Below are 23316 nucleotides of genomic sequence, written 5' to 3'. Positions count from 1 at the left end.
GGGCAATATTTTCTGTTATTTTGACATATTTGTATTTATATTTTTTGCTTGAGCTCCCTTTTTGGACAGCATTGACCATATGTTCTGGTTTTCCCAGGATAGTCCCAGTTTTTAATCTGTTTTTTTTTCTGAGTATATTTATCAATAATGTTCACTTTCACTCTTAACAGAGTTATGGTTGGATGATTAACTGTATGGTCACACTGTGATGGACAGCAATGCCAGTCCTAATATTTTGCATATTTGTGACCTAAACCATTACCCTTCAATTTCACATAGATTGTATAGTCTACAAATAGATCTGACAGCTGGTACTGCACACACACAGCACCATGGAGATCCCCCTGTCTCTAACTTAGCTTTCAAGATGTGACACAGACCCAAGAGGATGGAATCCCTTGCTGTGTAGTTGTGAAGGCATCTGTCACACCCGGTTAATGAAGGCCAGGGCAGAGCTGAACCTGAGAGTTGAAGATCAGTGCCAGAAAACAGTGTGTAGGAAGAGGGTTCAAACCCTGACTATGAATGAATCAGGGTTGCTGGTGGAGGGGGAGAAGAGAAGAGTATCATGAAAACACAAGGAGCAATGAGGAAGACATTTTTGAAATAAGTTAACTAATTCTACCTCAAGGCCTCTTCCTTTTGGAGGTTATTTTAAGTGGGTTACTTTATGCTTTATCTGAAGCACCTTTTGTCCTTCAGCTTCTTAAAGGCACTTCTGGTTCCCGACTGAATGTGCACATAGCTCAGGTACTCAGTAAAAGGTGTAACCCAGCTCATGCTAAGATATGATTCAACTTTTTTTTTAAGTGAATTCTGCTGAAATGAACATTGGAGTCATTTTTTTTACATGTGTATTTTGATGATATGACTATAAGGGTGATTTTTATGGTGAAATGAAAGGAAAATAAATGTGAGAGAACAAGTGGGACCCAGGGGAAGCAGCTGGAGGAGGGGATGAAAGTGTTCCTCAAACTTTGTGGACTGACTTTTATGTGTAAGCCTCACATTTTACCCTTTCTCCAGGGCAATATTTTTCTCTCTACCCACTGCCTGTATGAGGCCAATACATCCACTCAGTTCCTCCCTTGCATCTGGGTCTCAGAGAGCTCAGTCTCCCTATGAACTTTCTCCTTGATCTCATTGGTTGCTGCTGCACCATTAGACCTAGAACTTTATCTCCATTTTCCCCAGTTGCCCAAGGTCACCCAGATAGTTAGCAGGGGAACCTTGAGTATAACTCAGTTTATTAGACAAGTGGGTCTAATCTCTTTCACTTTGTTTCCTCCTGAGGTAGTCTTCTCTCTAATAGTAATTCCTTTTTGCTATGAAATTATTAGAACATGCTCTTTTTGTATAGTTGTTGATCTTTTATTGAACATGCAAAGAGAGAATTAGAGGTTATTGACTATGCTATTGCCATCGAGATAAATGAAAAGGAAGGTGTAAGATCAATTTCCACATGGAATCTCACTACAAAAGGGTTAGACCCAGCTGAGGATGGTTTGGGTTTATTAGTATTTGCTCCAACGAACCTCCAAATATTCTCCATTTTTGACAATATAACTCCCAGCTCCTGAAAAGGAAGAAGAAGGAGAAGCGGGTCAAATGATTTGACCACCAAATCATCAGATAATGGATATGGCTCTCCCAACTCCTTGGCACGTTCCCTGCCAAAGCTTACACCCTCACACCTGAATGCTTTGGGCATCTCACTCTGCAGCGTTGTTTGTCGTACTCTCCCTTACCTTGGCTCAGCGGTTGGCCATTGCTCAGAAGTTCCCAGTAGGTTCTGTCATTATTGTTGGCCCTTATGTCCTGAACAGAGATGATGTAGGGCCCCCATGGGCTGTCCTCCGTTTTGAAACTGTGGGGGACAGTGAATGGGTTACAGGAACTTAGAATGGTCAAAGGCAACTCTCCATGGGCGTTTCTCAAACTTTAACATACCTAAGAATCACTTGAAGATGCTTCAAAATACACAGATCTCCTGGCCTTATCCCCAGATACCTTGATTCTGTCGGTCTGGGCTGGGACCAGGAATCTGCACATTTTATAAACATTCCAGGTCATTCTGATGCAGGCCCTCTACAATCCATGCAAAATTAACGAAATGATTCCCCTGGTTTCTCCCCCTCCTTCCTGCCATAGTAGACACTTTGCCATCAAAAATTTCGAATCTTCTACCCAAGACAGTAACTGATGAAGACACTAAAGCAGTAAAAGAAAGTGTTAATTGGTTGTCCTAGAGGCACTTAGGAAAGAGGAACAGGAAAGGATAACTTAGTAATTCATATCTGTTTATTAAAAAGTGACATAGTCAATGTCTTTTTCACATTCTTTACTCACATTTCTCTACCTTCCTGGGAACACTTGAAAGCAGGCTTTATAGTTATATATATACACATAGACATATATTTTCATATATATACGATTTTCTCTGTTGCATCTTACAGCATGTTATTAAACACAATAAGCTATTGTCAGTTAGGTTTAAGGAGCCAAATAAGCCATATTTTTCAGAGGCAAAGTCAATATCTTAATTTTAATATTTGAACTCTCTAGGCCAGGGAACCTTAATCTAGGAGTCCATGAACCTCCTGAAAGGTGGGGGAGGCATGGAGAAGCTTCTGGGCATTTGTAAAACCTCTGATTTAAATAAGAAGTTTTGGGGACTTCCCTGCTGGTGCAGTGGTTAAGAATCTGCCTGCCAATGCAGGGGACCCAGGTTCGATCCCTGGTCTGGGAAGATCCCACACGCCGTGGAGCAACTAAGCCCATGAGCCACAACTACTGAGCCCGCGTGCCACAACTACTGAAGCCCAAGCACCTAGAGCCCGTGCTCCACAACAAGAGAAGCCACTGCAATGAGAAGCCAGCGCACCGCAACGAAGAGTAGCCCCCACTTGATGCAACTAGAGAAAGCCCGCGTGCAGCAACGAAGACCCAACGCAGCCAAAAAAAAATTAATTAATTAATTTTTAAAAACCCGCACATGTAAAAAAACCATAAATGACAAGTTTTGCACTTACAGACTTAGAGAATGAACTTACGGTTACCGGGGTAAAGGGTAAAGGGTAGCGGGGGTGGGGGATAGACTGGGAGTTTGGGATTGACATGTACACACTACTATATTTAAAACAGATAACCAACAAAGACCTACTGTATAGCACAGGAAACTCAGCTCAATATTCTATAATAACCTAAATGGGAAAACAATTTGAAAAAGAATGGACACTTTTATGGGTATAACTGAATCACTTTGCTGCACACCTGTAACTAACACATCATTGTTAATCAACTATACTCCAATATAAACTAAAAATTAAAAAAACAAATGACACATTTTGTGTGTATATTCCTTTTTCTGGGATGATAATCCCACTCATCTGACTTTCAAAGGGGTCAGTGATTCAAAAATAGTTAAGAACCACTGTTCCAGACACAAAATGTCTGACTTAAGAGGTTCTATTTATTGAAGGAGTTTTACTGACAGAAGAGAGATCCCTGGTACTTATTTATCTATTCACTGAGCAATAATTTAATACTTGCTACATGCTAGAAGAGGAAGAAGTTTCACCTCCCTTTTTTTTTTTTTTTTTAAATTATTTATTTATTTATTTATTTATGGCTGTGTTGGGTCTTCGTTTCTGTGCGAGGACTTTCTCTAGTTGCGGCAAGTGGGGGCCACTCTTCATCGCGGTGCGCGGGCCTCTCACTATCGCGGCCTCTCTTGTTGAGGAGCACAGGCTCCAGACGCGCAGGCTCAGTAGTTGTGGCTCATGGGCCCAGCTGCTCCGCGGCATGTGGGATCTTCCCAGACCAGGGCTCGAACCCATGTCCCCTGCATTAGCAGGCAGATTCTCAACCACTGCGCCACCAGGGAAGCCCTCACCTCCCTTTTTTTAACCCCTGCCGTGCGATGTTGGTGAACAGCAAAAGTACTGACTGAGAGGTGTTTTAAATGTACATTGTATTCAGGTGCAGATGTATTCTTGCTGAGTCATAATCACATTAAATTCCTTAACCTTAGGTTACGTACAGACGTACCGAAATGCAGCCTCATTTTGTTTCTGAGCTGCCTTCATCACATCGAGGAAGACAGAACCCTTTCTCACGGTGACTCTGGTGGAATTGAAAGTTTCATTGATTTGCACAGAGTAATTGACTGAAATATACGAGGGTGAGATGATAGGTGTCACAGTTACAGGCTTGTCAGTGGAGATGTTGAATTTAACTGGCAGAGACAGAAAAGCAGAGAAGAATGATTATAAGGAATAATAAAAATGATGTTAGAGTCTGCACACCTATACAACCCCTATGCAACGACTCTTTCCCTTGATGCAGAGGAAGGTTTGTACAAGGAACAAGGGTCAGCAGTCGAGGGGCAGATCTGTCATATGACTAAAGCACAAATTAAAACTACATACTCACCGGCTTGTGCAGGCTTGTGCCTGCGTCAACTTCCAGCTGTTTCAGCAATTCAATTGCCCCATCTCCCATTTCCCACACAGGCTCCTGATTTTTGTTTTTTGCTTTGGTGTAGCATACAATAATGCTCCCCCCCCCCTTTTTTTTTGTCTTTTAATTTTTTTATTGAAGTATAGTTGACATACAATATTATGTTAGTTTCAAGTGTAAAACAATGATTCGACATATATATTCATTACGAATTGATCACCATGGAAAGTCTAGTAACCATCTGTCACCATACAAAGTTATTACAATATTATTGACTATACTCTCTATGCTGTACTTTATATTCCCATGAATTATTTATTTATTTATTTATTATTTTTTTTTAAAATTTTTTTTTTTTATTTATTTATTTACTCATTTTTGGCTGTGTTGGGTCCTCGTTTCTGTGCGAGGGCCCCCTCCAGCCGTGGCAAGCGGGGGCCACTCCCCATCGCGGTGCGCAGGCCTCTCACTATCGCGGCCCCTCCCGTTGTGAAGCACAGGCTCCAGCCGCGCAGGCTCAGCAGTTGTGGCTCACGGGCTCAGCCGCTCCGCCGCATGTGGGATCCTCCCAGACCAGGGCTCGAACCCGTGTTCCCTGCACTGGCAGGCAGACTCTCAACCACTGCGCCACCAGGGAAGCCCTGAATTATTTATTTTACAACAGGAAGTTTGTATCTCTTAGTGCCCTTCCCCTATTTTTTCTCAATCCCCGGCCTTTTTATTTCTTAACATTTATTGAAAACATTATGTGCCAGGCACTGTACTAATCATTTTACATGGATTTTCTCCTTCAGTCCTTACAAATACCTATGTTACATACTATTATCATTTGCATTTCTTATAGTAGAAAACTGAAGCTTAGAAGCTAAACATTTTGTCTAAGATCCCTAAACCTACATGTGCCTGAACCAGAAATGAACAAGACAGAAGGAAAAGTCTTCTTTCTTTGTACCTTGTTGCAAAATCAGTTGTTTGGTTAATGATTCATCCTGCAATTTTCTTATAATACTGCCATATTCTTTCCACATTAATGTCTTATGTCTCTGAGGGACCACTCATTGAGCATAATGAAAAGTTAGAGACACCATACTTTTTAGGATGGGAATGATGCTCAGAAAATCTCTGTATCCAGCAGTCAGAAAACATCCCTTTGGAGATAGACGTCCTTTAATAAAGTCTACCTTGTTCATCAGTGTTTGAACCAAGAACAGCATCTACTACTCTGTTAAGGACAAATCCTCAGGTGCTTATGATCACATATGGAGGACTGAGTTCTATCTGGGAACTGTTATGCTTTAGAGGTTTAACTGGTCACTTTTGGTCCCTGAGGAAACCTAAGTCACACACATTTTGGGTGTTATGCTGAAAGACAAAACAGTTTGCTCATTAGTGCTATACCTGGACTGCAGACAGAAGAACAGTCTTTGTTGACATCCAAGTAGGTCTTTCCCATCAGGGCAGGTAAGATCTGGGCTGCAGCAATTGGCAGATGGAATGCTCCCTGAGAAATGTTGTAAAGTACTGTGTGCAGAGTTTCTTGGCAATTCCCTTCATTTTTGTAATAGTTTGATGAGACAAACAGAGCCTAACGTGAGAGAGAGAGAGAGAGAGACAGAGACAGAGAGAGAATGAGAATAAATGAGAGAAACTTCACATAATGGGAAAGCCTGCATCTAACTAATTTAGTAAACCTTTATTGGACATTGACTACATAGGAACCACCTTAGACCACTAAAATACCTTTCCCACTGTCAAGAAGCTTATAAGCTAGTTTGGGTGGGGAGGTGGGAATTGTTAAATCACGCAATCTCTCATAGTGTCAATGAGAACAGACTTTCTATACCGTATTTACTCTTGTACCACTGATGCTGAAACAGTACTTGTCATATAGGAGGCAATCCATAAATAGTGTGAACAGATTCTTGTAAAGGAGTCCCTAAGTTGAATGCCCTAGGAGAAGCATCTAGCGGCATGGCCTTTCCAAAGAGGAAGAGCTCATAAACATTTAGTGAGACTGAGGAAAGACTTGGTGGAGAAGGCAGTACTTGAATAGGCTTGGTGGTATGATGGCATTTCAGTAGGTGACATGAGGAGGCAACAACCTGACCAAAGGAGATAAAGTAGGAATGGCCAGAGCCTGGCCTGGCCATGATGAGAGTATCTGCGTTTTAGTAAAATCCCCAGAGGATTCCTCCTGGCTTAGGAGAACTGGTGTAGAGGGAACACTCAGGGCAATTGTGGAAGGACAGCCTGGAGAAGGAGGTTGGGACCAGATTGGTAGACTCTTGAATTTCACGGTGCGGTGTCTGCCATCATTTGCTTGACAGTGGGAAGTCTAACAGGTTCTTAAACAGAAACTATCCAGGCAGCAGATATAAACTGGACTGAAGGGGCAGAATTACAGGGTAGGAAAAATTAAGAGGGTATTAGAGTGAGTAAGACAAGGACTAAAATGGACTAAACTTGAAGATGTTGCTCTGTGGTTTCTCAAGGAAGGACAGTTCTCCTTTTCATTTTTTCTTGAAGACTCTTAAAGATAACCAAGTAGTCAACCAGCATTTGTGGGATATTAAAAAAAAAAAAAAACTCATCGTATTATATCTTCTGTTATAAACTGTCTGGTAGGTAAGCAGCTCTTGGTCCTGCTGTGAATGAACACCACCTGTAGGGTTTTTAAACAAGACCAAGGCCCATGTTCGACCCTTAAATTTCTGTATTAACTGGTTGGTGTAGGGTGTAAACATTAGTATTTTATAAAAGCTCCTCCAGGTGATTCAAATGTGCAGCCAGAATGGGAAACCACGGTTTTATATTAATTTCAAACTTATCAAGTGTGAACAGTAACAATAATATGAACACTTTTTATGATTGGACCCTTGCTTACGTCATCAGCCTCATCTTGTAATTTTTCCCAAGCACCTTGTGCTGAACATTTTGATCTTCCTAAAATACGGAATGTTCTTTTGTGCCTTTGTCCTTTGTCCTTGCTTCTTCTCTCCCTTTGAAAGTCCTCTCACCCTGAGTCAGCCTAGCAGACCCAAATTCATACCAAAGACTCAGTGAAGTCTTTTTTTTTTCTATAAACTTTCTTCATCTCCTCTTGCATCTACCCCTTAGAGTTGAGTAGATCAGTGAGTAAATGCAGGAATAAATTATCAGTCTTCAAGAAACATATACAGGATAGTGTTGGCATTGAGTATGAGTTTTGAAACCAATTATTTCAGTCCTATCCCCATCTGCATCACTCTTTGGCTTTGTGCTATTAGGCAAGTTACTGGTACTCCATGATTCACACTCATTATTATTACTTCCTAGGAAATAGAGACAATAATTCTTTCTTCACTGGGTGGTTGTGCATTAATGACTTAATGTCAATAAATACCAGCTGCTGTTACTGCCACTACCACTTATTATTTCCATACCAGTAACCTAATTTGGGAGGTAAGGTGAAACGCCAAACAATGGTATATGGTAAAGTGTGAAACTGCATGTGATAAAACAACAAGATAGATTGTAGCAGGCTCTAGAATTTCTTAAATGTAGTCAGGAAGAGCTTCATAGAAGCATCGGATATAGAAAGGTAAAGGAGAGGAGAATACATTTCAGGCAGGGGAGGGGAATCACATGAGTAAAATCAAAATCAGTATAGGAAACAGAATGGATAATAAGTCTTTAGGAGGCCAGTAAGGGAGGACGAAGATGTTGCTTTCCTCCATGAATCCCTTCTCTGTCTCCTGGTTTACCCTCTGACTTACCTGCATAGATTCTCCTGTGCTAAATATGTTTCCAAAGAGACCATCATGTTTTGCAGACAGAATCTTGTTTACCAGTGATGTTATATAAACATTAGTTTTGTTTAAATCCTTTTTATCTGCTTCAATCTTCTCCTTTTCTATACTCCTCTTCACACAGGTTAGAGCAAGAACAGCCATTGCTCCAGTATCTGTCAGGAAGCAAAACACCGGTGATAGGGTGACTAACCATCCTGGTTCACCCTGGATTGAGTAGTTTCCTGGTATGTGGGACTTCTAGTACTAACAACAGGACAAATCTGGGCAAACTGGGATGGTGGGTCATGCTTGTTAATGATGGAAGAGAAGAATTTCAAGGTACAGCAGTCATCCCTCTGGCACTAACCTCTCAAATATTGCAAGATTCCTTCCTTATGTTGAATAGCCATGTACCTTGTGCTCAGAAACTCACATCTTGGTCATAGAAACACATATGGATTTGTAGGTGCAAACACATGAATGGTCTGCTTTTACATACTGGTTGCTCTCATCTTTTTTATCTTTTAGCCATATTGGCAAAGAAATTGAGAAAACCCAGGATAATACTCCAAACAAATATGTCTTTGTAAAGTTCCAAGGTTTCCATTAGACTGATTAAGAAATAGCGCTTAAGAGCAGTTTATTCAATAAACCTTCTTAATGGGGAGGAGGAGGCAAGAGATGGGAAGAATGGAGGATAAGGTCTTTTTTTTCTGGCTCATTACTTGGTTTCCTCTATGTTCTTTAGGCACGGTGCCTTCCCTCTCTCATAGAAGAAGGAGTATAAAAACTCACTTTCTCCTTACTATCCTGAGACACTGAATGGTGGTTTTCTTTGAACTTCTTGGAGAAAAATGAGCTTGTGGCTCTGGGCCCCTAGGGACTGAGCAACAACACTACTTGTCTAAAGGGGACTTCTTTTTGGATGTGTAAGCTGATCCAGTGGGAAATTTCTGGTCCTTCTCCATGGCGGATACACACTTTATTGATCAAAATATTGGGCCTGACCACTGGAGAGGTTGTATTATTCAAGTAATCCCACACATCCAAATGGTCCCAATAGATTAGAGAAAGATGCAGGGTTGAGATAAATGAATTCCACTGCATTCCCTTTCTCTAATATTTATACTTCCTAAGATGTCTTATCTGAAGAGTCTCATGATCTATCCTCATTTTAAAGATGGGAAAATTAAAGTCAAGAGTTAACATCCGTTGGTTACTCAAAGAAAAGTGTGAGTAGGAACCATGTCTTTCTACTATACTGCACATCTATAAAGAGGCTTAAATACTACTCAATATCCATTCTTCTAAACAAATATTCTCTTCTGAGGAGACCAGGGTAAAGAGGATAGAAAAAATTCAAGTACTTACTGGTAGAAAAATTCAAAGGGCAAGGCCTATTGGTGCCTATGTCCTCGAAACCAAGGGAATTGGGTTTAAATGACTCACCAACTGAGAACTGGCCACCAAAATAATAGTTTTTATTTTCAGGAGTGAAGTAAGGAATAACGTTGGTGATTGAGTAGCTCCCATCAGACAGACACAAGGTCAAGAGGGCCAGGCTGAGCTGGTAATAGTTAGTCAGCGGATTGCCACTGTGTGTTTCTGGCAGAGAGAAAAGAAATACCTTATTCACGGAAGTGGTACCAGAATAGTACATTTTTAACTTATTTCTACTTACTTTATCTCCATTTCTTTACATTTAAAGAGAGGTGAATAACAGAGGGGAGATATTGCTCATAGAATCGGCAAACTTGAGAAATTTAAAGGTTCTTAAGGGCCACCAAATTCAACTCAACTCGTTTCATTTTATAACTGAGGAGATTCAGCATTAAAGATATAAAAAATACTCCTGGCAATCCCGCTTCTAGGCATATACCCAGAAAAAAACATAATTTGAAAAGATACATGCACCCCAATGTTCACTGCAGCACTATTTACAATAGCCAGGACGTGGAAGCAACATAAATGTCCATCAGTGGAGGAATGGATAAAGATGTGGTACATATATACAATGGAATATTACTCAGCCATAAAAAAGAACAAAATAATGCCATTTGCAGCAACATGGATGGACCTAGAGATTGTCATACTGAGTGAAGTAAGTCAGACACAGAAAGACAAATGTCATATGATATCGCTTATATGTAGAATCTAAAAAAAGGGTACAAATGAACTTATTTACAAAACAGAAGTAGAGTCACAGATGTAGAAAACAAACTTATGGCTACCAAGGAATAAGGGGGGGAAGGATAAATTGGGAGATTGGGACTGACATATACACCACTATATATAAAATAGATAACTAATAAGAACCTACTGTATAGCAGAGGGCAATACCCTGTAATGACCTATGTGGGAAAAAATCTGAAAAAGAGTGGATATATGCATATGTATAACTGATTCACTTTGCTGTACACCTGAAACTAACACAACATTGTAAATCAGCTATACGCCAATAAAAATTAAAAAAAATACTATCCTGATGTTCAGGTGGCTACATAGTTAGGACTAGAACACACAAACTCACTAGCAGCCGTGATGGTCAACCTATTTTTCCCAGTGATAAAGTGCTTTTTGCCATCTTTAGCTCTTGTAATATTATAGAATCATATGTATATGCTTTGATACTTATGACACAGTGTCTCGTACTGCTCAGCTATTTCTGGTGTAATTTGTCTAAATGCCAAGCTTCTGGAGGACTAGAGAACTGTGACCTGTATGTTTGTGTGTTGGTGTGTGCATTCATCATCCTACGTAAGGTCAATGCTCAGTTGAACATATTGGAAAAGAAAACTCAAGATGCATGTTGAAAGAAGGAAGAAGGGAAAGTGATCTTCAAAGGTATAGTGGGGGCTTCCCTGGTGGCGCAGTGGTTGAGAATCTGCCTGCCAACACAGGGGACACAGGTTCAAGCCCTGGTCTGGGAAGATCCCACATGCCACGGAGCAACTGGGCCCGTGAGCCACAACTACTGAGCCTGCGCGTCTGGAGCCTGTGCTCCGCAACAGGAGAGGCCGCGATAGTGAGAGGCCCGTGCACCACGATGAAGAGTGGCCCCCGCTCGCTGCAACTAGAGAAAGCCCTCGCACAGAAACGAAGACCCAACACAGCCAAAAATAAATAAATAAATAAATAAATAAATTTAAAATTACTTTTCAAAAAAAAAAAAAAAGGTATAGTGGGATGAATGAAGTGAAGAGGAGATGGGAAAAGTAGGGGGAAACTTCATACAGTTCTGAATCAGTGGAGGAGAAGACAAGGATGTCCAGGGTCTCTGAACATTTGATTCTCACCCATATTCTCAATTTCTGCTTTGAATTTCTCTCCTAGTTTGCTAACCAGATGAGCATCACGTATAAACTCTTCATCAAGGTTTTTACACGCTCCCAAAGCCAGGATAACCAAGGCAAGCTCTCCTGAGGTTATCTCTGACTCTGAAAAGAAAAGTATTCAAGTTAAACAAGGTACATGCTTATAATATTTTTGGCCTCCTGTCTTCCTTGTGACTTATATTGTTGTCACTCCTTTCTCCTGTTCTACTCTTTACTAATATTTTATTGTTCTCTTCTTTATCCCCAAAACAGAGCCTTTTCTAGCAGTACTGTATAAATGCAAGCGGGATCTTAATCTTTCCCATGAAATTATGGGTTCTTTTTGGAATCATGCAATCCTTATAAAAATGAACAAAGAATAAAAATAGATAAATAATAAAGCCTTGGAATTTTCTCTCCTTGTGGGTGCCACCTTTCCTGGATAGGAATAATTGACTTGTATGTTCTGCCTTATAGAGCGTCCAAACTCTCAGGCTGCTCCTAATTCTCACAATAATATTGTTAGGTAGCTAGGGGTGGTATATTTCCCCCTTATACTCATTAGAAAGCTAAAGCTCGATATTGAAATGAAAGGCTCAAAGTGGAATCTGGTCTCAAACCCAGTCCATATGTCTGTTGCTCTATGGCTGCCTCTCTACTGTCAGCTTTCTTTGTTGTGGTCCACACCCTCTCTGGTCATGAACTCAACTATATCATATAACAGTCTTAATGGATGAGAGTCTATAATTTCTTTTGCTTTTCCTTGTAACTTCTTGAAGGAATATGATTTTCAGGGCTCAAAGAAGGAAGGCCTAGCTCTAGAGTAAGTGGCAGGGGATTGATGTTTTGAGGTACCATTGTGTCATCTCAATTTTTTTTTGAATTTCATGTGAACTTTATCAAAAAAAAAACCCCCACTACATACTTGTGTTAGATTTTTTAAAAATTTAGGTAACATTTAGGTACATTTAGGTAACATAACATTAAATAAGTTTCATGTGTACTACATTTTATATCTACCCCTGTTCACCTCAAGTTTTCTACAGCTAAGATTGATGTATCAAGGATGTTTTGGACACACAGTTTTTAGAATTCACTGGAGATCATCTTTATAGATAGGTAAGTCTTTTCCTAACTCTTCCGGGGAATATAGGCACTCACCTCTCCTGTTCGTATCTTCTTGAATTTGTTGAGTCAGCTGTTGTTCTAGCCTTTGGTTCTGAATCCCAACAAGTCTGAGGGTCAACAGGATGTTGGCACTTTGGATTCCTTTGATATAGTTTGAATTTACCATTGTGTTTACTAGAGGATTTAGATAGGAGCAGTTTTCTTTGCTTACCTCTGTGGCAAGGGAGGGAGGAAATAAGAAACACACACTCATAAAATATTAGGACTAGGAACAAGGATGATACTAAAAGATTTAGTAACAGATATGGCACAGACATAGACCCTTCCAGTAGCCTCTGGCAGTGTTGCTGTAACAATACAAAAGTGGGTCTGGAGCCCCGCTCTGCCAGGTATTACTTTTTGGCCAACCAGCATGGAAGTGTTAACTATTTTAACAACTATTCAGCCTTACCATTGTGTCCCGGCAGAATATAAGTCCTGCCTGGTAGATCTAGTACTGTTACCTAATTTGAGGCCTAGAGAGGGTATCCTTAAAGAGACCTTGGTAATTGGAGCCTAGCCCAATCCACTTTCTGGATTCAGTTATTTCCTTCTCCATCTTCTTCTAATTCACTTGGGTTAATGCTGAAGAGAAGAAGAGAGAAGAGAAAGAAGGCAAAAATTCTACATGTCATTGGTGATTGAGCCCAAAGCTGCATTGTCTGATTGCCCAAGTGGCCAGGCATCAAGATCATTATTCAGCATTATGGACCCTTTGGAAAACCTTCTGGTTTTAGCCTACGACGTGTCCAAATCCCAGGGGCAAGGATGGAGGGAGTCCCATTACATTGTGGAAGTAAAAGGAGAATCCGGACCTCCCAGGAACTGGAGAATAAGAAGAGTTAACTATCACTGAAAACATTTCTAAATATTCTTCGACCATAATCTTAAGAAAATCCTACCCACCTCCAGATTATCTCATGGGTTTGTGGAATAGTGAGAAGAATCTGAACCCTGAGTTCAGGCAGACCTTGGCTGGATTCTTTGCTCCTTAACTTATAACTGGGGGTAAGTTACATAACTTTCTTTTTTTTTTTTTTTAAATTAATTTATTTTTGGTTGCGTTGGGTCTTCGTTTCTGCACGCGGGCTTTCTCTAGTTGCGGTGAGTGGGGGCTACTCTTCGTTGCAGTGCGCGGGCTTCTCACTGCGGTGGCTTCTCTTGTTGTGGAGCACGGGCTCTAGGCGCACGGGCTTCGTTGCTCCGCGGCATGTGGGGTCTTCCCAGACCAGGGCTCGAACCTGTGCCACCTGCATTGGCAGGATTCTTAACCACTGCGCCATCAGGGAAGTCCCAAGTTATGTAACTTTCTTGACTTCAGTTGAAATGATGCATATTAACACCTACTCCATGGATATTGGACCAAAAAACCCCACTAAGTAAACTATAAAATACTGTACATATTATTACCTCTAGCTCAACTCGAGTTTCTAAGGATCACTATACTTAGAGAGTCCAGGAAATGTTATTTTCCTTGCCCACCTTTCTTCACTTTAAAAGAGAGAGTCAGGAAGATCTGAATGGAGTGATTGTAGAAGGGTCATGGTTTGTTACAGGTACAATTGGACAATTGTGAGTCACCTCTGAGATTTGGTGGAAGCATCCAGTTCAGCAGATTTTCTGGCACTGAAGTAGACTTTTTAGTTCCTGGTCAACAACTCAAATCAGCTTCCTTAACCACTAAAAACAAAGTTAATTATTTTGTACAATGAATGAAACTCCAAAGCCTCCATGGAGACCCCCTGTTCTCAGGATACAACAGAAGAAATGACAGGCCAGGAAGAACAATTCGAGCTGGCAGATTCGGAACTTTAGTGTTTCTGCTGTGGGATGGATCGCTTCTTGTGGGCTGCAGAGACCAGGAACATGAAGCTGCAGCTGATACCACATTGTGGCACCACCTCTGGACTGGTTCGAAGCTCAATTCCAGGGTAAAGACTTATAATAGAGAAATCATGCGCCTGTGAGCTATACCGGACTTTAAGAAATCACCTGCTTCAACACCCTTCCCTGATTATCCTCCATTTATGGATGAAGCTAAAAAAGTTCAGAAACATTGGATCATTTGGCTATTAAGGGGTCAGACTATACCTGACCCCAGTTTTTCTTTCTCTTAGTATTTTTGAAATAGGATCACATACTCTCTGGAGCCTACACCCAGAGGAGAGATGATGGGTTTCTACCCACGTCCTGTGGGAAAGAGTTGAAAAGAAGAAGATGTGTAGCTTGGGATATCTGAACTCAATAATGACAAGAGAGCAGTCTTCGTTATTTGAAAGAGATTATTAACATTAGTTTTTTCTTCGTAGTTAAACAAGGAGTTAACCTAAAACCCATAGGTTGAACTTCAGAAAAATAGATTGCATCTCAAAATCAAAAGATACCTTTCCATGATCTTGAATAATTTCTGGGTCATGAATTTTCTATCAGTGAAAATGAATAAGAATAGACAGTTACTGGGGAGGCCAATTGTGGTAGAAAGGATCTTAGCATAAGAAGAAGAGTTAGGCAAGTTAATGTTGAATCTATGATCCCTCTTAAAACAACATACATTGTGGAACTTTCCTCACCATCTCCTGCCACCCTTTACATTACTCATAGAGTCCAACAGCATACAGAATTGGAATAGGGTCTTTTCTCAGGTAACTCTACACAAAGCTCCCTGACAGTAGCCTTCAGACTATCATGCTAGAGCAATTTTAGGTCAAAGCATACTCACCACAGATCTGGCCTAGTTGACTTGGAATAAGAGAAAACAATAGCAACCCCAGCAGGGGCAGCTGGTGTGATGGTCTCATCTCTCCAACAGTGTACAGGAATGGTGAGGACATGGCTGGCTATTTACTGGGTGATGGACAGAGGGTAATGAGAGCCGCTCCTTCAGTTTGCCTCAGTCTCTTTCACTCAAGCAGATATTGAGTAATGTCAGGAGGTGTGGTCAAGTGTGTTTGTCCAAATAACGTAATAAACCAGGAAGAAGACTTGAAAGGTATGGTCAGGGAGAATGAGGAAATAATTTTTCTTTGTTTCCTATCCCAAACCTTTAGGATTCATATTCCCTACTTGCCTTCAGCCCAATGAGAAGAAATTATGTGAATGACTGTTTTCAGTAATGTTCTCTCTTTCCCATTCCACTTTGGTTGTGTTTTATTGATGTCTCCTGAGAGATTAAGTTTTGGGGACAAGGTATAAAAATGGAAGTAGAAGTTGTAAGTCTGAAGTTGGAACAGGCAGGATGGGGGAGCCTGGCACATGGGAAGGTCTTTGGCATAGTGTTTTTTTAAAATTTATTATTATTTTTTTAATTTTAAGCATAGTGGTTTTTTTAAAAAAATATATATATTTATTTATTTATTTATTTTTGGCTGTGTTGGGTCTTCGTTTCTGTGCGAGGGCTTTCTCTAGTTGCGGAGAGCGGGGGCCACTCCTCATCGCGGTGCGCGGGCCTCTCACTATCGCGGCCTCTCTTGTTGCGGAGCACAGGCTCCAGATGCGCAGGCTCAGTAGTTGTGGCTCATGGGCCCAGTTGCTCCGCGGCATGTGGGATCTTCCCAGACCAGGGCTCGAACCCGTGTCCCCTGCATTAGCAGGTAGATTCTCAACCACTGCGCCACCAGGGAAGCCCATAAGCATAGTGGTTTTTGACCTATGATATTTTCCTAAGATAGATGCCCTGAGAGCTTTCTAGCCCAGGAGGAAAACCGTAGAGATACACATCAAATGTGGATTTCGGGTGTGCCAGGAAGGGTGCTACATGCTCCGTGTAGGAAATGTTGTCTATCATAGTTCTTCCAAAAGCTGTTAGAGAATACTCTGTTTGGCTTTACAATGTTTGCTCTGGGTCAGCAAGATGGTGGAATAGGAGGTCTCTCATATATAACCCCACAGCAACAGTAATCTTAGCAGCCATCCATGGACAAAAGTTCCTATGTGGAAACTATGGGTTCCAGGTAGGAGGTTGTAAAACGCCAGTGGAGCCATCAAGGAGGACTGTATTGAGAAAGCAAACCAAAGGAAACAGACTTGTGTTCACAAAGAAGTAGGCAAACATGACACCACCAAATGAAACTAATAAATAGGCCTAACAGACATGTACAAAAAACATAGGGAAGAAGCTCCTTGCCATTTGTCTTGGCAATGATTTTTTTTTGGATATGAAACTGAGAGCATAAACAGCAAAAGCAAAAATAACAAACAGGGGACTTACTTGGTGGCTCAGTGGTTAAGAATCCGCCTGCCAATGCAGGGGACACGGGTTCGAGCCCTGGTCCAGGAAGATCCCACATGCCGCGGAGCAACTAAGCTGGTGTGTCACAGCTACTGAGCCTGCGCTCTAGAGCCCGTGAGCCACAGCTACTGAGCCCACGTGCCTAGAGCCTGTGCTCCCTAACAAGAGAAGCCACCGCAATGAGAAGCCCACGCACCGCAACAAAGACCCAACGCAGCCAAAAATAAAAATAAATAAATAAATTTATATTAAAAAAAAATAACAAACGCGACTATATCAAACTGAAAAGCTTCTGCATAGCAAAGGAAACCATCAGCAAAATAAAGAGGCAGCCTAGGGAATGGGAAAAAAATATTTATTAGATACCATATACCTGATAAGGTATTAACATCTAAAATATATAAGGAACTCCTACAGATCAATAGTGAAAAACCCAAATAATCCCACTGGAATATAGGCAAAGGACCTGAACAGATATTTTTCAAAGAAGATACACAAATAGCCAGTAAGTACCTGAAAAGGTGCTCAACCTCACTCTCATCAGGGAAATGCAAATCAAAACCACAGTGAGACATCACCTCATGCCTGTTAGGATGGCTATAATCAAAAAGAAAAGAAGTAACAAGTGTTGGTGAGGGTTTGAAGAAAAGGGAACCTCTGTGCCATGTTGGTGGGAATGTAAATTGGTACAGTCATCATGAAAAACAGTATGGCGTTTTCTTAAGAAGTTAAAAATAGATCTATTTTTTGATTCAGCAATCTCAATTCTGGGTATATATCCAAAGGAGATGAAATCAGTATTGTTATGGAACTCAGTTTCTGTTGCTTGTTGCTCAAGAAACCAACACTGAGAAACAAGTGTTGGGTAAAGGAGAAGTAACTTTATTTTAAGGAAGCCGACAACCTGGGGAGAAAGTGGACTCCTGCCTGAAAGAACCAACTCCCAACTCTTCAAGTGTTAGCCAGGATTTATATAAGAAGGGAAGCAGGAAACGGCTGCAGGCTACTTGCTGGGGGTAGGCTGCTCTTCTATTTTCGGAGATGTGTACCCTAATCACGAGGTGCTTTGGTGATATTAGAACCTGAGTGTGGTCATTACATTGTCCAGATCAGCATACCTGTTCTGTGGGTCAGTGGTCATATATTTCTGTAAAAATAAGAACAAAGGCAGAAACAGAGCAAAAAACTCAAAGTGAAACAGGAACCAGTCCATCAAACCCCTGAGCTTTAACTATTAACCATTCTTTGGTGGAAAAACAAGCACAGTTACAGTATCTCAGAGATATCTGTACTCCTACATTCTTAGCAGCGTGGTTGCCAACAGCCAGGATTATGGCATCAACCTAAGTGTCCATCAACTGATGAATGGATAAAGAAAACGTGGTATATATATACAATGCGATATTATTCAGCCATGAGAAAGAAGGAAATCCTACTATTTGTGACTAAACGGATGGACCTTGAAGGCATTATGCTAAATGAAATAAATTAGAGAAAGACAAATACTGTATGATATCACTTATATGTGGCATCTAAAAAAAGTCAAAGTCATAGAAGCAGATGGTAGAATGCTCGTTGCCAGGGGTTGGGGGAAAAAGGGAAATGTTGGACAAAGGGTACAAACTTTCAGCTATAAGATGAATATATTCTGGGGATCTAATGTACAGCATAGTGCCTATAGTTAATAATACTGTATTGTATGCTTGAAATTTGCTAAGAGTAGATCTTATGTGTTCTCCCCCCACATACAAAAAAATGGTATTGTGTGAGATGACGGAAATGTTAATTAGCTTGATTATGGTGATCATTTCATAATATATATGTATATCAAATCATCTTGTTGTTCACCTTACTATATATACAATTTTTGTTTGTCAATTATATCTCAATAAAGTTGGGAAAAAAGAGAATATGTCACCTTAGCTATGGGCTTAATTACGACATCTTTTCCTCCATTTTTTTCCTCTGCTAATGCTAATATGTTGATCACTGATGGGTTTGCCTCTGTTGTCCATTACAGTGGACAGATCCGTTTATTGGTCACATTCTACTACCTCTAATTCATTCAGTCTGCATTACTTCCACAGTTTTCCAATCTAAGGGGGGGAGGGATAAATTGGGAGATTGGGATTGACATACACTCACTACTATATATAAAATAGATAACGAATAAGGATCTACTGTATAGCACAGGGAACTCTATTCAATACTCTGTAATGACCTATATGGGAAAAGAACCTAAAAAAAGACTGGATATATGTATATGTATAGCTGATTCACTTTGCTGTACACCTGAAACTAACACAACATTGTAAATCAACTATACTCCAATAAAAATTAGAAAAATAAAAAATGTGTCATTTTTTCCTAGTTATTATATCAGAAGCAATGTCCTACAGCTAAAAACTGTTTTCTCATTTCTGGCTTAAAACTATTCTATTTAGACTTGAATACCCTCACCCTTTCGCTGAAACTGGTCTTATCAAGATCACAAGTCACTTCCACACTGCTGCTTTCATTGTGAATTTAAAATTCTCATTTACCTCACCTGATGATTGATTGCTCTTTTCTCCTCAAATACTTACTTTACTTGGCTGGAACACCATCCTTTTATGGAGTTTTTTTCCTACCTTTCTGAGTGATCCTTTTTTCATTTTCTCTTGCTGGTTCCTCCTAACGTGCCTGATTTTCTAAAAGTTGTAATATTCTAGGGTTCAGTTCCTGGAACGCTTCTTTCTCCTTTAGCGATCTCGTTAAATCTCAAGGCTTTATGCGACACCTGTATACTAACGTTTGTAAAATTTATATTTCCATACAGGAGATCTCCTTAATCCTAGACTTGACTTTGGGCTTGGTCATGTGACTTACTTGGGTCCATAGGAAGTTAGCAAATATGATGTAAGTGGAAGGTTGAAAGTTGCTTTTGCACTGAGTTCTATTGTGTGAATCTGGAGACCCACCATGTGTATGAACATGAGCTAGCCTGCTGGAAGGGCCATATTGTGGAGAACTGAGACAGTCTAGCCATCAGCCTGCCAACCCCCAGCAAGGAGTGAGGTGATTCTAGATCATTTTGCGTTAGTTTAGCCACCAGATGAATAAAATAACATGAATAACCCCAGGCAAAATTAATAGAATAACTATCCAGCTAAATCCAGCCCAAATTGATGACCCATAGATTTGTGAGAAAATGATTGTTAATCCACTAGATTTTGGAGTGATTAGTTACACAGCAGTCGATAACTGACATGTGATACTTAGAGTTTTTTCCAGTTATATAGTTCAAGCAATACTTTTGTAAGCTGACCATCTATTTCATTTCTAGCTACCTCATTATTCATTAGCTGATGTCTATCAGTCAAAACACTTCTATTGTCACTCTGGTTCTGTTACCAGTTATAGTAATTGCTCCAACCTTGTCTTTGATGGTTAAGTAGTGTCATCTAATCTTGGCTAATTTAGGATCACATTAGACTGACTGAGATAATTTCAATGATCAAGTCTCTCACTATCATTCTCAACCATTTCCCATCACTAGTTCATTTCCTAATGTCATAGTTAGGAGAGTATTCTCTGGACTTTCCGAAGGAAGAGAGAGGCTAGGTTAGTGGGTTGCACATGATATAAATTCTCTTCAACATTCCCATCTCCTTAAGCATTTGACAGTGCATTTCTGACCTCTCATTCTTCCTAATGTAGGTCACTATTAAGTCCTGCTTTCAACCAAGCAAAATGTTGGGGTCACTTCCTATAGCTAAAGTTAGCACAATTCATAGTCTCTGGTAACTGCATCTACATTAATATTTGGCATGATCCAACATTATATTCTGTTTTCTTTGATCTAATATGCCACGAATCCAATTCCAAATATCTTTCCTAGGTTTCTGCAAATGTAAATTAGAAAGATCTCATAATTATTTTTTTTTAAATATTTATTTATTTATTTATTTATTTATTTATTTATTTATTTTTGGCTGTGTTGGATCTTCATTTCTGTGCGAGGGCTTTCTCTAGTGTGGCAAGCGGGGGCCACTCTTCATTGCGGTGCGCGGGCCTCTCACTATCGTGGCCTCTCTTGTTGCGGAGCACAGGCTCCAGATGCGCAGGCTCAGTAATTGTAGCTCACGGGCCTAGTTGCTCCGTGGCATGTGGGATCCTCCCAGACCAGGGCTCGAACCCGTGTCCCCTGCATTGGCAGGCGGATTCTCAACCACTGCACCACCAGGGAAGCCCTCATAATTATTTTTGTATTTAAGCTGTCTCCTGTTGGATCAAACTTTGCACTTGTGTTCCTGGGGCATAGTGGGATCTAACCCTAGTGATGGTTCCAGAGACAATGAGTGGTCATAGGTCTAGGCTTTCAGGAGAACAGCCGTATCCTTGCAGGAAAACTGCCTCAAATTAGATTGTTACAGGGTCTTTAAGCAAAGGAAGCCTAGGCTGTTCAGCCAGGATAGGAGAAGCTAATTCCTTTAACAAGAAAGTTTCAAATTGATTAGATGATTAAGATTCTCAGGTCCTTTCAAGTATATGCAAAATACCTATCTTGATTCTTAGGATCCCACTCCTTCCTAGTCAACGATCAAATCCTTACAACAGAGACTTTGGTGGGCTGTAAGCTATACTTGCATTGTAATTCTGCAAGCTGTACAGTTAGATCTTGGCATTAATTCTCAGACTCCTCTGGCCTGTGGGTATAAGAAATAATGACATCTTGTCAGGCTTGTATAGAAGTTCTCTGTTTTCTGAACATAAGTCAAACAGAGAACTTAAGATCTTGAACTTAAAATTGTATTCCTGTAAGCTGATCCATAATGTCAGACGTAGCTGTCTCACCCCATGTTCTCGTAAATCATTATTGTTGCTATCACAGCCAACTGCAGAAGCTAACTGATCTTCAGAAATCTTGCCTTCAGCTGGCTCATCATCATAAGAAGCAAGGGGTGACAAATTAAGTAGTGTAATGCCACCACATGCCACAGATTATTAATATCTCATTTTCTGCTAATAATGAGGGGTTTTAGAAGAGCTGAAAGAGTAAATAGGAGAAGATGAGGCACCCCAGAGTTTAGCAACTGCAGACTGTCACTACCCTAGACTTGGAGGGGCCAACGGAAGCCATGGAACTGTGGAAGGTAGGGCTGCCTGGCAGGGGTACCCTCACTGGAGATGTCTCATGAAGAGAGATTAAGGGGGAGAACTACCCTAGATCCTCCTTTTCTCCCACCCTCCGATCTCCTGCCAGCGATGTCTACTCTGCTCTACCAACACCAGTGAGGTTGGATACAGATTCATGATCAAACTCATGAGGCACAGTAGGCTTCACCCAGGATCAAGTCTACCTAGCCATAAGAAAGGATACAGGACATGAAAGTACCAGCAAGCACAATATCAACATAGAGGAGACGTTACAAGTCCCAGGCACAGCTTCTGATGTTCTGGTCACTCTGTGCTTGATATGAGCATGGCCATGAGTGGCTTGAGTAAGATGGACAACCTTGTCTCAAAGAAACCAGCAGTGCTGGGGTCTCTTCACCTTTTATACCTACCTAGTTATACACCTCCTCAAGTATACGTGACTAGCTCTCACTTTCTGGGGGCAGCAACAACAAAGCAATACGTAGTCTTTATCTAGATTGTCATTTATTTTGTACCTGGTATAGGTGAATTTATAACAATTTCTTGAGTTAACGTTAGGAGAGTTAACTGAGGGTCAGATTCCCAGGCATCCATGAAAGCGAGATGACAGGCCATAGACCCAGCTGTAAATCCTTACCATCTGGCTTCCCACTGATGACTCCTAACTGGAAGCCAGTTAGGAGAGGGGTGTGGTGGCGTGTGGGGCAGATGTTTGCAGGGATCAGCCCTCTGATTCAGAGCTGAGCAGAGGAAGGGCAGGGAATGGCTCTTAGAGTAGTCAAGTGACTGGCAGACTCTCTTAACTTCTACAATTGTCTTCGGCTTCTACCATCACATCAAACTCCTCAGCTGACATTACGTACAAATTGTTTCCACATGCAATGGACAAATTTCAGTTTTCACTTAACTTGGCCCCCTTTTGAAAAAACAGCTTTTTTTTTTTTGAGATAATAATTCGCGTCCTATACATTTCAGCCATGTCAGGTGGTTTCAATGGTCTTTCACGTATTCACAGATATGAGCATTCACAGATAGGTGCGACCATCACCACAGTCAATTGTAGAACATTTTCATCACTCCAAAAAGATCCTTTGCCTATTTTTAAATTGGAACATTTGTTTTTTTATTATTGAGTTGCAGAGTTCCTTATATATTCTAGATACAAGGCCCTTATCAGATATATGATTTGCAAATAACTTCTTCCATTCTGTGGGTTGTCTTTTCCACCTGAACTCTT

At 40.7% G+C, this 23316-nt stretch overlaps 2 protein-coding genes across 2 annotated transcripts in view; one reads left to right on the top strand and one right to left on the bottom strand.

Moving 5' to 3' along the window:
• Positions 1-1409: 1409 nt before the first annotated feature.
• TCN1 (transcobalamin 1) lies at positions 1410-15578 on the bottom strand. Its single transcript, XM_007196513.2, has 9 exons — positions 15432-15578; positions 12707-12886; positions 11528-11668; positions 9681-9836; positions 8217-8404; positions 5860-6046; positions 4051-4237; positions 1749-1867; positions 1410-1576 (listed from the first exon to the last, which is right to left on the bottom strand). Exons 1-9 carry the CDS (start codon positions 15541-15543, stop codon positions 1515-1517), a joined length of 1332 nt encoding a protein of 443 aa, XP_007196575.2. The 5' UTR covers positions 15544-15578; the 3' UTR covers positions 1410-1514.
• Positions 15579-15634: 56 nt separating this feature from the next.
• OOSP3 (oocyte secreted protein family member 3) overlaps positions 15635-23316 on the top strand; it is a 44507-nt gene continuing 36825 nt past the window's right edge. Inside the window, 1 exon segment of the mRNA XM_057552495.1 lies at positions 15635-15701. Coding sequence (XP_057408478.1) covers positions 15635-15701 — 67 coding nt within the window.

This window comes from Balaenoptera acutorostrata, chromosome 9 (genome assembly GCF_949987535.1).
Source record: "Balaenoptera acutorostrata chromosome 9, mBalAcu1.1, whole genome shotgun sequence".
NCBI classification, from domain to species: domain Eukaryota; kingdom Metazoa; phylum Chordata; class Mammalia; order Artiodactyla; family Balaenopteridae; genus Balaenoptera; species Balaenoptera acutorostrata.
The sequence above is the reverse complement of the archived record's forward strand: the minus strand, read 5'-3'. Positions and strand labels throughout refer to the sequence as shown.